General features: G+C 50.0%; 1 protein-coding gene across 1 annotated transcript in view; it reads left to right on the forward strand.

Annotated features, from left to right (window-relative positions):
* The window catches only part of GCN1 (GCN1 activator of EIF2AK4), a 53,652-nt gene that overhangs the window by 9,593 nt on the left and 31,749 nt on the right, over nt 1-12,310 (forward strand). The window contains exons 6-20 of the mRNA XM_019727839.3: nt 1,950-2,048; nt 2,140-2,274; nt 3,033-3,101; nt 3,230-3,338; nt 4,262-4,336; nt 4,607-4,735; nt 5,202-5,252; nt 5,604-5,702; nt 5,918-6,091; nt 7,386-7,538; nt 8,778-8,870; nt 9,923-9,998; nt 10,142-10,301; nt 11,175-11,364; nt 11,460-11,584. Of these exons, the coding sequence (XP_019583398.3) occupies nt 1,950-2,048; nt 2,140-2,274; nt 3,033-3,101; nt 3,230-3,338; nt 4,262-4,336; nt 4,607-4,735; nt 5,202-5,252; nt 5,604-5,702; nt 5,918-6,091; nt 7,386-7,538; nt 8,778-8,870; nt 9,923-9,998; nt 10,142-10,301; nt 11,175-11,364; nt 11,460-11,584 (1,737 nt within the window). The remainder of the gene's footprint in view (nt 1-1,949; nt 2,049-2,139; nt 2,275-3,032; nt 3,102-3,229; nt 3,339-4,261; nt 4,337-4,606; nt 4,736-5,201; nt 5,253-5,603; nt 5,703-5,917; nt 6,092-7,385; nt 7,539-8,777; nt 8,871-9,922; nt 9,999-10,141; nt 10,302-11,174; nt 11,365-11,459; nt 11,585-12,310) is intronic.

The raw sequence follows: 12,310 nt of genomic DNA on the forward strand, positions 1-12,310 counted from the left end.
GGGCCGTGCAGGCAAATTGTGAGGAGAGAAAGGCCTCAGAAAACCAGAAGCACCTCTCCCTGAAGCAGCCAGTAGTAAGACATATTGATGGCCTCGTCCTTGGGAGCTTACCCAGGACACATCTAGGGATGACGATGGAATGGCCATCGGTGATTGATTAAAGGACAAGAACACTGAACCCTCGTGGGTAGTGGATATGCTGGAATCGAACTCCCTTTAAAATGCAGGTTTCATTGTTAACAAAAGGCCTCCTCATAAGATGGTTCATCACGGGCTCCCTCTGGCTCATCGCCAGTGAGTTTTTATAACCATTGTCCGAGGTAAGTAAGTATCCTGTGGGTTCCTGAGTGGGAGGTCCACACCAGAGTGTTTTATTTATGGGACAGAATGCGTCTGGAACTTGAGACCATGTTGGTTTTTTCTGTATCTTGAATCCTTTGCTCATTGCTACATATAAGTTGTAGTTAATTCAGTTGCTCAAATATTTGTTGAGGGCCATCCCACATGCCAGGCCCTGGGGCCAAAGCAGAGAAGACACAGGCCCTTGTTCTTAGGGAGCTTACACTCCTATGGAGACGGTGGACAACAAACAGGTCCACAAATAAATGATGAGACGTAAAGTCATGCTGCAGACAGACAAGCAGGTAGGAGGATAGAGAGAGTGTGCTGGAAGGTCATGGTGGGCGGAAGGCCTCACAGAGGAGGTATCATTTGTGCAGAGACCTGCAGGATGTGAGAGAATACACCAAGCCCAGATCAAGGGTTAGCACATTCCAGAAAGAAGGAACAGCAATAGAGTTCTGAGTGCATGATCAGCAAGCTTAGTGTTTTAATTAACATTAAAAATTATTTTAATTAAAAATAAACAATTTAAAATTCAACAGTTGTAGAAGGATATACTTGTTTCATTCCCACCCCTGTCCTTACCACCTAGGACCCCTCTATTACTAGTTTCTTCCGTGTGTAGCTATAGTCTCCTTATATATGACCAAATAGGTTTTTTTATACAAATGGTAGTGTACCATACCTACTTTTTTCTTTCACCTTGTTTTTTTTTTCTTTAACCAGTCTTGGAATTTGTTCTAGAGTAGTGCATCGAGTTTCTTGTTCTGTATGACTGTTTACTAATCCTTTGAGTGAATGAACCGCGGTATATATAAGTAGTCCCCTATTGATGGGCATTTATATTGTTTACAATCTTTTATTATAAAAAGCATTGCAATAAATCGTCTACATATGCCATTTTGTACACATGCACGTGGAATTCAGCAGACTTCTTAAGCATGCCCTTTTTCTCAGGGTGGTCATTCCCACTGCTCACCACTAACCTTGGGCGTCTGTGGCATATCAAGTCTGTCTGAGGTTTTTTAGTTGAGCACCTATTATGTGCGTCACTCTGGGTTGGGCAGTGAGCTCCACACAGGCCCGGCTCATTCCACCCGTCTTCTCTTCTGTACCCACAGTGCCTAGCATTGCGCTTGCTGTTTAGTCAGTGTTCAGTAAGTATTTGTGGAATTAACGGAGGAAAAGTCAAGGCAGATAAAGAAAGAAATGAAAGGGAATGCTTGTCCTTTTCCTGCGTGGAACTTAACCTCTCTGGAGTTATATATTCATTTGTGTGTTTATTTAATACGTTTTTCTTCCTCTGGGCTGCAAGGTACATGAAAGCAGGGATCACGTCTCTTGTTCTCCATGTGTTTTCATTGTCTGACCCTTAGTAGGTGTTCAAGAAACATTTATTAGTGAAGTGTCTGAGTGAACAGATGTAATTGCAGGATGGGCTAACTGGGCGGGGTGGAGGGAAGGGTCGGGCCGGAGCTGAGTGGAGATGAGCCCAGGTTCTGGCGGGCCTGACGAAGGCCGTGGGCAGGCCGTGGGCAGGCCGCGAGGGCCACGGGACCTCCACGCCCCTCTCATGCCCTCACCTGAGCCTCTCCTGATCCTGGCAGGTGGAGGTGCAGTGCCTGCTCCTGCTGGAGGTGCTGGGCGGCTCCCACAAGCACGCCGTGGATGGTGCCGTGAAGAAGCTCACCAAGCTGTGGAGAGAGGTGACAGGAGGCAGCAGGGTGTGGTGGCATGGCTTCTTCCTCACCGTCGCCCCTGCTGTCTGATACGCAAGCTATACGTTTTCCTCCTCAGAACCCCGGGCTGGTGGAACAGTACTTGTCGGCCATTCTCAGCCTAGAGCCCAGCCAGAGCTATGCAGGCCTGTTGGGGCTGCTGGTCCAGTTCTGCACGAGCCAGAAGGAGCTGGACGTGGTCAACCAGCACAAGGCAGGTGGACTCGCGGGAGGGGAGAAGAGGGGGCCCTGGCGTGAGCCTGGCCTCACCTGCAGCTTGTTGGGTTTCTCACTTGGGATCGCAGCCTCTTGCCATGATACATGAACTTTGGGGATCTGGAACGTTTTCACTCCACCTCTGGCTTGAGGTGAATCCTGGCGTAGTTACTGAGATGCTAGTTTGCCTGTTTGTGCGGTCATTTGCTGTCCTGCAGTTGAGCAGCTGTCACGTGCCAAGCACTGTGCCAGGTGTTGGGGATGCACTAGTGAGCAAGGCAGCTGTGATCCCTGCCCTAATTATACCCGGTAAGCACGACAAAGGAAGAGTGCAAGAAGCCATGGCATTCTGTAACCGGGGACCTGCCTTCGGTTATGGGTCATCTCTCATGAAGGAACCTAAAGGGCGTTAGCAAGGTCAAGAGGTGAGGAGGAGCCTTTTGGGCAGGAATGTAGAGGAGGTGAGTGGGATTCGAGTAGTGCGAGTGGGTCAGGGAGGTGTGAGATGCAGCCGGCCAGGGAGTAGGCAGGCCTTGAGCTGTGCCAAGGACCTTGGACTTGATCCCAAGAGCAATGGAAAGCTGTGGAAGGTTTTTAAATGGGGATTGGCATGATCAGTGGGACCTCTGTGCTTGACACTGAAATTTGGAGCAATGTTTTGTATTTTTTGGAGGCCCTCCCACTAGAGGGATCTCTTAGGCCAGCGATGAGGTGCTTCAGAACGTCAAGGTCTAACCAGATCTTCGATTTCTCTAGAGTGCCCTGCTGGATTTTTATGTGAAGAACATCCTGATGAGCAAAGTAAAGCCTCAGAAGTATCTGCTGGTGAGTGAGATGTGGGCCTTACTCACCTGGACAAGTTCAATCCACGTTAAATTCGTGACTCGGAACTGTGCTTTATTCTTGGGTCTGTTCCCAGGAGGGCTGGGGGCCTGACTCCTTTCTCTTTATAGGATAACTGTGCCCCTCTGCTCCGATATATGTCCCACTCGGAATTTAAGGATTTGGTCCTGCCCACCATCCAGAAGTCCTTACTGAGGAGTCCAGAGAATGTTATTGAAAGTAAGTTGCTGCCACACGGGACAGTGGGAGGGAGACGAGTTGCCTGATAAGCAGCATCCCGATATTGGCAGCAGGAAGCACTGGGGATGGGAGTGAGGGATGTAGTCACTGTTTATCTCAGTGGGACTTTGGGGGAGAGATCAGGAACCCTTTTAGAATATGCTGGAAGTCATGGGCCCTCTCTCTGGAAGAATGCACAAAAGTGTAGCAGCTTAGAATACGACATACAATTGTAGAGGTCCAAGAACCTTCTGGAGACCATTCAAGTTCAGAGCCTGTGCTCTGGGTAGTTTGAACTTGGCATGGAGGTGGCACTTAAAACCATAAGATCTGAGGGTTGAGTCTCTGTCCTGACTGTGTTTCCCTGAAAATAAGACCTGGCTGGACATTCAGCTCTAATGCATCTTTTGGAGCAAAAATTAATATTAAGCCTGAGTCTTATGTAAGATCACTCTTTGGGAATGCACTAGTGAGCGAGGCCTGGCTGCTGTGAGGTGGGCAGCGGCAGGAAGACTCGCATGTGCGGGGGTTTGTGCTGACCAGTATTATATTAATTATAGCCGGTCTTATAAAAGACCAGGTCTTATAGTAAAAATAAGACCGGGTCTTATATTAATTTTTGCTCCAAAGGACACATTAGAGGTGATTTTCTGGCTAGGTCTTATTTTCGGGGAAACATGGTATTTGATCTTGGTAAAAGGTGTATGTGGAATATTGGAGGGACGTTTTTGCTGATTGGGATGGAGCCGTGCACAGCTTTACAGCAGACCTTTGGGACAAAGGTGTGACCACTCGTGACCATGTAAAGAGTGGCCATGGTTCTGTGTGGCTAGATAGCGGGCCTGACGGCATTTGTGGGCAGTAGGGCACAGATGGGCATTATGCCTGAAACGGACATGGTCAGTGCTTTCTGTCTCACTTAGCTATTTCCAGTCTCCTGGCATCAGTGACTCTCGACCTCAGCCAGTATGCCCTGGACATCGTGAAAGGACTGGCTAGTGAGTATCCCGACCCCTCTCCAGCGCTGAGAATGGTACCTTGAGTTTCGGTGGTATGGCTCCCGTTAATTGTAGAAAACAGTAGGGGACTTCTCCGGTTATAGATTAGGCTTTAACCTAAACTATATTTGCGTAGTTTCTTCCCTGAGATCCTTTATAATTAGAACATAGAGCTAGGATTGAAGAGTTGGGAGCATTGCAAAGACAAAGATGAAAGCCCGCATTCTCAGCTCTTGGCAGCTTCTGAGCAGCAGCTTTCTGTGTGTCCAGGTCAACTGAAATCCAACAGTCCCCGCCTGATGGACGAAGCCGTGCTGGCCCTGCGGAACCTGGCTCACCAGTGCAGCGACTCTTCTGCGATGGAAGCCCTGACGAGGCACCTGTTTGCTGTCCTTGGAGGTGAGCAAGCCTTTGTGGTTGTGGGGATGGCCGAGGTATGGTCCCTGGCCTTCCCCGTACACTGGGGTCTGCCTGGGACTTGGTGCTCCAAGTCTGCTGGTGGCTCGGCCATGCGGCCAGAAGGATGTGCAGGTAGAGTGTCCGTGTGTGAAGGAACAGAAGCGCGTGCAGGCCAGCGTCGGCGGAGCAATCTCACTTATATGTTAAGTGTATGCGTTATTGTGTGCATAGCGGAAAACAAACTAGAGGGAAGTACACCAAAATGTTGATAATGTCTTCAGGTTTTCTGTAAGAACATACTGCTTTTTTATTTGGTGGGGGGAAGCTAGTAAATATTATTTTAAATCCAGCTTCACAATAGAAAGGCTCCTTCTGGAATCAGAAACTGTATCTCACACACATGACTGCATTACCCACCCCTTTGGGAAATGTGGCAGATGTGAATCTTCGCTGTCTCTCCTCTTAGGCTCGGAGGGAAAACTAACTGTTGTGGCCCAGAAGATCAGCGTCCTCTCAGGTACAGAACTTCCCCCCGGGTAGTGGTAGCAGGAAGTGTGGTGGTAGATGAGGTGTGATGTGACTCTTGGGTAAGGCGGGTCCCTCTTTGCATCCTGACTCCTGTGACGAGCAGGGACATCCCAACCTGGCTCCCGGGACTCTGCTGCCTGCCTGCTTGGCGAGCGGGCTCTGTTTAAGTGTAGCTGGAAGCATGGCTTCTATAAAAGGCAGGATGTCTGGATGGAGAGCTGAGGGAGGGTCACTGGTGGTTGGGAGAGGCCTGGTTGCTGTGAGGTGGGCAGCGGCAGGGAGACGCGCATGTAGGGGGTTTGGTGCTGACCAGGGGCTGAGCAGCGAATCTGCCTTTCAGGGATCGGGAGTGTCAGCCATCACGTGGTGTCTGGGCCGTCCAGTCAAGTCCTGAATGGGACCGTGGCTGAGCTGTTCATACCGTTCCTCCAGCAGGAAGGTAATTCTCTGCAGCATGGTGAGGATGCAGTCTGGACCCATCTTTCTTTGATCCTAGTTTTCAAAGTGGGAGCCTGCCACGAACCCCTTCTGAAGGCACACCTCCCCCAAAGCGTCACTTTCCCTTGTTCTTCTGTTTGCTTTCGTGTGCTGCTGGCAGTGATTGGAGGCCAGTCTAAGACCTTGGACTGATAGGACTTCTGCTTCTTGCCCTAGTTCACGAAGGCACCTTGGTGCATGCCGTCTCTGTCCTGGCTCTCTGGTGTAACCGGTTCACCACAGAAGTGCCCAAGAAGCTCATCGAATGGTTCAAGAAAGCCTTCAGCCTTAAAACCTCCACCTCCGCAGTGAGGCACGCCTACCTGCAGTGCATGCTGGCCTGCTTCCGAGGTGAGACGCCTCCCCCGCAGAGGTGGTAGAGTTTTTAGGGCGTCATCACCATTCCAGGCTTTCCCTTTTGCTCCAGCTGATTTTGCATCGTTTCTTCCTGAGCCTCTGGGAGCATCAGGCTTAGTCATTCATAAAGGCTGGAATCAGCCCAGTTTTCACAACAAATTCTGGCTTGTCCCCCTTATCAGATCTTCAAAGTATAAAGCTTTGTTCCAAGAGGCCCCAGAAGCAGAATCTGTCACTCCATTATCCATTATCTGAAATTGTGGAGAAATGATTCTGATAGGACTGATTCAGAAGGTCCAGCCTCATATGAATTGTATGTGGACCTCTTAAGAAAACACCACTGTACTTGCTTCCGTGCTAACAAAGCTGTCACTGGGCTTGGGCATCCACCTCCTTCGTCAGCAGCTGGGGGAACCTTTCAGATCTGTATGGAGGCTTGATCCCAAGGTAAAAATCTCTAACACTGACTTCTACCTCTGAAATGGGCTTGTATTTCTTTTTTCTAAAGTTTAAACTTAGGATGAGCCTATTCAAAGACATGTCTGGTAGTTTCCAGAGCTGCCTCTAGAGACGGGATACCCTTCTGTACAGTTCTGTACTCGTATATCAGTTTGTAATTTTGCTACGTTCGTCAACCTTGATTTTGGAGTTCTAGATAGCAGAGAGTAACCTCGTCTCCAGCTTGAGCTAGTTCTGCTCGGTGCTTTTAAAATAAACATAATATAAATATAAAATAAACATTTCTTGGATTTGAATGCATAACATCATCCGGATGAAACACTTGTTTCATTGTGAAATGTTCTGATAGATCAGTTTAGTAGTTAAGTTGGGTTTAGCTATAGTTTTAAACAGGTTCCTACTTTTTTTTAGAGTGGGTTTAATTTATAGATCAGCAGGTTGGTTCTGGTTTTGGAATTTGGGCCCAGAGGTCCTGTGGTATGGGGGAAGAGCCCCAAAAGGAAATCGGTAGGCTCGAGGGTGGCCCTGGCTCGTTCTCAAACCAGCTGTGTGGCCTTGGGCAGCTCACTTAACCTCTCTCTCAGCCTGTTTCCTTATCCGTCCAGTGAATAGCTTTGCTACTATATAGTAAGGATCCTTCTAGCTCTAACCTGATGGTTGTAGAATTTGATTTAAGCCTCAGGTTCTGATTCCAGTTCTTCGTAATAGTTCACAAGGTGACTGAAGGGTTTAGTCGTCTAGCTCAGACCTGGGTGGACAGCTCCTTTCTCGAGTGATCTTGTCACTGCCCGGGATCGGGTGCTGTAAGGTGCTGGGCCTCTCTCCACAGGTGACACGCTATTGCAGGCCCTGGACTTACTGCCCTTGCTCATCCAGACAGTGGAGAAGGCAGCCTCCCAGAGCACCCAGGTTCCCACAGTCACCGAAGGGGTCGCTGCAGCCTTGCTGCTCTCGAAGCTTTCGGTGGCCGACTCCCAGGCTGGTGAGTCCAGAGATGCCCAGGGGCAGCAGACAAGGACCCCTTCCAGAGTCCTAGGGACGAGTGTCTTGATGTTAAGGATTTGACAGCAGCAGCTTGACCACTTACTGCACCGGGTCAGCCACAGGGCCACTTGTCATCTGCAGGGATGAGCCTTTGGGTCACACTGGGCGATGAGAATGCAGCCAGGGGCCTCTGTCACTGTCCTCCCTCACCTGCTGCTCCAGTGCTCTGGGGTGGAGGCTTGTACATAATGCCGATTGACCTGGGTTTAGTAGTGGGACTTTTAACTAAAAAATTGGCTGTACATTTCTAGACTGTAACATGGAAAGCTTCCCTTTAGGCAGCTTGTCTTCCAGCCACTAAGTTCCCCTCTGGATAGTATCACAAGTTTCGTGTCCATGGATAGTCACTGTGTCATTGGCTAACGTAGTGTATAGGCCATGTTTGTGCTGAACGTAGCTTGGAGAAGACTCTAGTCAGTATAGCAACAAGAGCTTCCTCATTCTTTTAAATGGCTACATGGTATTCTGTGCTTTCTTTAGCCCACCTCCTACTCTGTATGTGGGCATGCCTGGACTTAGTCCTGTGGTTAGAAATGGAGTTCAGCTTTTTTCATGTATTACCGTGTGCCATCTGGGTATATGCCAAGACACTGGGCTACCTGGGGGGATGAAAGATGAACATGACCTTGCTTCAGAAAATTTCAGGCTGCTTTACTCTATTGTTGGAGAGGAGATGCAAAAGGCAAAATGTGGCCCTGAAGCAGTTTTGAAGGCAGGATTCTTTTTAGTTTAGGGGCTGAGTATCATCAGGAAAGGCTTCATGAAGGAGGGAGCATTTGAACTAGGGCCTGGAAGGCTAGGAAGGATTTCACCAGGTGGAAGGAACCGCCCGGTGTGAGTTCAAACCAGCCCCAGTCAGGGAAGGGCAGGGAAAGCACCATGCGTGAAAGTCAAATCTTTCAGCCTGGCGCTGGACTAGGTGGGAATTGATGGGAAGCAAATAGCTCGCCTGGGCTCCTGTGGGCAGCAGAGAACCACTGAAGGTTTTCATGTGGGCGATGATACCAGAAGGACTGGTCAGATTGCAGGACCGGGATGGGCAGAGTCTAGCAGTGACCTGTCCCTGCAGTGGCGGGTCTGTCCGCAAAGCCAGCCCTGGCAGCTTCAGGGTGGAGGGGACCAGCCCTGGTGTGGGCATGGTGAGTTGTGTCGTGGGGTGACCTTTTCTTTCTTGCAGAGGCCAAACTGGGCAGTTTCTGGCAGCTGATTGTGGATGAGAAGAAGCAGATTTTCACGTCTGAGAAGTTCCTGCTCATGGCCTCAGAGGATGGTGAGTTATTACCTTGTTAGTTGAACTCGAGATTGGGGCCGAGTCTCTCTGGAGGGTCTTCAGAGAAGACCCTTCCCTGACTGCCTATTGTTTTGACCAGTCAGTTCTGCAAAAACCTGGACCAAAGTGATCTGGCCAAGAGCGTGGCTGTCATGCAAATGAATTCATTCCTGTGGGGTGTGGAAGGCTAGGGAAGTGGGGGGAAGTGGGAGATTTGTGCAGACAGAGCACTGATGGTTGTGGAGCTGTGATACTAGGTATAATTATAGCTGATGGGGTAATTGGTGTTGTCTTGGAGGTTTTTTTGTATTAAGAAGCAGCTGAGAAGCTCGGGTGGAGTGTGGTTGGCTCTACTTCCCCTCCAGGAGACACAAAAACTACTGGCAGAGAGGGAAGAGTTGACCTTTAAATGTGTGTTTAAAATTCTGTGTTGCCTGAGGAGTGTCTGCTGCTAATTGGTGATTTGTGAGTCTTTGACTCACAAATCACAACATCCTGTTAATGAGGTACAACTTTTAGTCAGTTCCTGATTTAAAAAAATAGCTTTTCAATAGGAAATACGTTCACATAACTAAAAAATAAAAGATACAAGAGAATCTATACTTAAAAATTATACTCCTACTTTGATCTCTGGCCACCCAGTTTCCTGGCCATGGAGAACCCACTTTATCAACTTCTATGTGTCCTTGATATTTTGTTTTTATACCAGTAAATATCTTTTACGTGTTAGTTCTTTACCTTTGTTACACAAATGGTAGAGTGCCTACTATACACAGTGTGCTGTCCAGACTTGTAAATCACTCCACATCTGTGTGTTATAATGCGTGTTATTCTTTTTTAGAATTGCATAGTAATTTTTAATTAATTAACAGGAAGTATATACTTTTCCTTTTTCTACACACATGTGTACATAGTAAGCCAAGGGAAGGGAATTCAAATGAGCTATCCTTGCACATCCAGTGATAATCACACGTACAGTTTGGTGTTCATTTCCCAGTCCTTCCAGGTGTGTTCTCTATTTTAGAAACACTTCTGCTTCTCTCCCCTCCTAGCCCTGTGTACCGTGTTGCATCTGACAGAGCGACTTTTCCTTGACCACCCGCACAGACTCACCGGCAGCAAAGTCCAGTACGTGAGGCTCACTGACCTTTCTCCTTGGGCCAAGGAGGCGAAGCTGGCAGGAAGCTGAGAAGCAGGGTGTACGGGGGGTGGGTGGCGATGGAGAGCCCTGCGCTGCCCTGCCCACAGCACGCTTGCGCTTGTGCTTGCAGGCAGTACCACCGGGCTCTGGTGGCCGTGCTCCTGAGCCGCCCCTGGCACGTGCGCAGGCAGGCCCAGCAGACGGTGCGGAAGCTGCTGGCCTCTCTCGGGGGCTTGAAACTGGCGTACGGACTCCTGGAGGAGCTGAAGACTGTCCTCAGTTCTCACAAGGTGAGGGCGTCTGGGCCGCAGAGCTGGGGCTCAGACCAGCCTCGCTGACACTGCGTGTGCCGTGGGGTTTGGGCTGGGCCGCTCTGGGGCTGTTCTCACTCAGACTCTGTGGTGCCAGAATCTTCTCCCCTGCCCTTAAGCTCCAGTAACATCTTATTTCATATACAGTGGACTCTAGAACAACGCATGGGTTAGGGGACACGACCTCCCTCGCAGTCAGAAATCTGAGTACAGTAACTACAGTTGGCCCTCTGCATACGTGAATTCTCAACTGCAGAGTTGACCCTTTGAACTGAGCAGGTCAGTTGAACTGTGGTCAGTTGAAAAATATCCACGTGTAAGTGGATCTGTGTAGTTGTAACCTTTGTTGTTCAAGGGTCAACGGTAATTCCTTTCCAAAGACTTCTTTTTTCTTCTGTGCTTTTTGATACATAGCTCAACCTTTCATTCTTGAGTAATGAGTAACACTTTATATTTTTAGAGCGTTTTGTAATTTGTAAAGCATATTCTGCCCATTCTCCCTTTGGATTTTTCCCAATGTCGTTAAAGGGCAGCCAGGCTTACTACCCTTTTTTATGAGTTGTCCAGGGTTCCAGGAGTTGAAATGACTTGCGCAGGGTCTCACAGCCGGTGAGGGGCAGAACTAGGAGTAGACGTCTTTTCCTCCATGAGTGTTGTAGGTGCAGAGTCGCAGGTGCTTCTCCTTCCAGGCATATCTCACAGCCCGTGGGCCCCAGTGCAGGGAGCTGGGCATCAGCCTCCACTTGAGCAGGGGCCCCAGAGAACAACGTGAGTGAGAGGCAACGGTGTCCCTGTGGACCAGGCCAGCACAGGGCTCTGAGCATTGGGTTCTCACGTGTTGTCTCCACGCAGGTGCTGCCCTTAGAGGCCCTGATGACTGATGCTGGGGAGGTGACTGAGGCAGGCAAGGCCTCCGTGTCTCCTCGGGTCCTGCAGGAAGCTCTGTGCACCATCTCGGGGGTGCCAGGGCTACAGGGGGACGTCACCAACACCGAGCAGCTGGCCCAGGAGATGCTGATCCTCTCCCACCACCCGTCATTAGGTCTGTGGCTGGGGTGGGTACAGGAGGGCAGGGCTTTGCTGGGCAGGGTGAGGGGGGCCAAGCAGAAGGCCTCAAGTTGCTCCCCTCCCCTTCAGTGGCAGTGCAGTCTGGACTCTGGCCAGCGCTTCTCGCCAGGATGAAGATTGATCCAGAAGCCTTCATCACCAGGCACCTGAATCAGATTATTCCGAGGATCACCACCCAGAGTCCCCTGAACCAGGTGATGGCACGTGAGCTGGTTCTGGCCTCAGGTCAGAGCGCAGGGAGGGAGAGGATTCAGAGAAACAGATGAAAGTGTGATGAAGTGTGGGTTTGGACCCTTGGGTTGCAAATGACAAAAAATGCAAACTGGCTTGAGCACAAAAGGGATTTACTGACTGCTAAGTGCCAGGATCTGACTGGATGGGGACTCAGGTCCTCGGCACATTGTAGGTGGTGCCTGCAATGTCTGTCTCTTCCATTTGTGTCCCATCTCTGCTTTCCACGATGTTGGCTGTATTCTCCGACAGTCTTTCCCTTTCTGGTAGCAGGGTGGCTGCTAGAGTTCCAGCCTTACAGCTTGTCTCCCGTCAGCTCCAGTGGGAGAAGCTTATGTTTTCCAATCATTTCAGCTGGGGTCTCACTGGCCCTGGGGGACCTGACGTGGGTCCTGTGCTCATCCCTGGGCCTGTCCTTTTGGTCTGGGTCTCATGCCCACCCCTGGAAAGGGTGGTGGTAGCTCCACCTGAACCACAGATTGAGAGTGGGGGAGGAGTGTGTCCCCCCAAATCAGGGTGGTAGTACCAAAGTAGTAAATGTGTGCCGAGAAGACAGGCACAGGCCACAGCTGTGCACTCCAGTGGGCAGTGCTCAGAAGGAACGGGCAGGGGCAAGAAAAAGGAGTCAGTTACCAGGGGCGTTGAAGTGGGGCCGGACTCCTCTCCAGTGCCAGCCGTGGCGCACACTG

The sequence above is a fragment of the Rhinolophus sinicus genome, chromosome 9 (assembly GCF_057876585.1).
Source record: "Rhinolophus sinicus isolate RSI-liver-muscle chromosome 9, RSI-T2T, whole genome shotgun sequence".
In the NCBI taxonomy this organism is placed as follows: domain Eukaryota; kingdom Metazoa; phylum Chordata; class Mammalia; order Chiroptera; family Rhinolophidae; genus Rhinolophus; species Rhinolophus sinicus.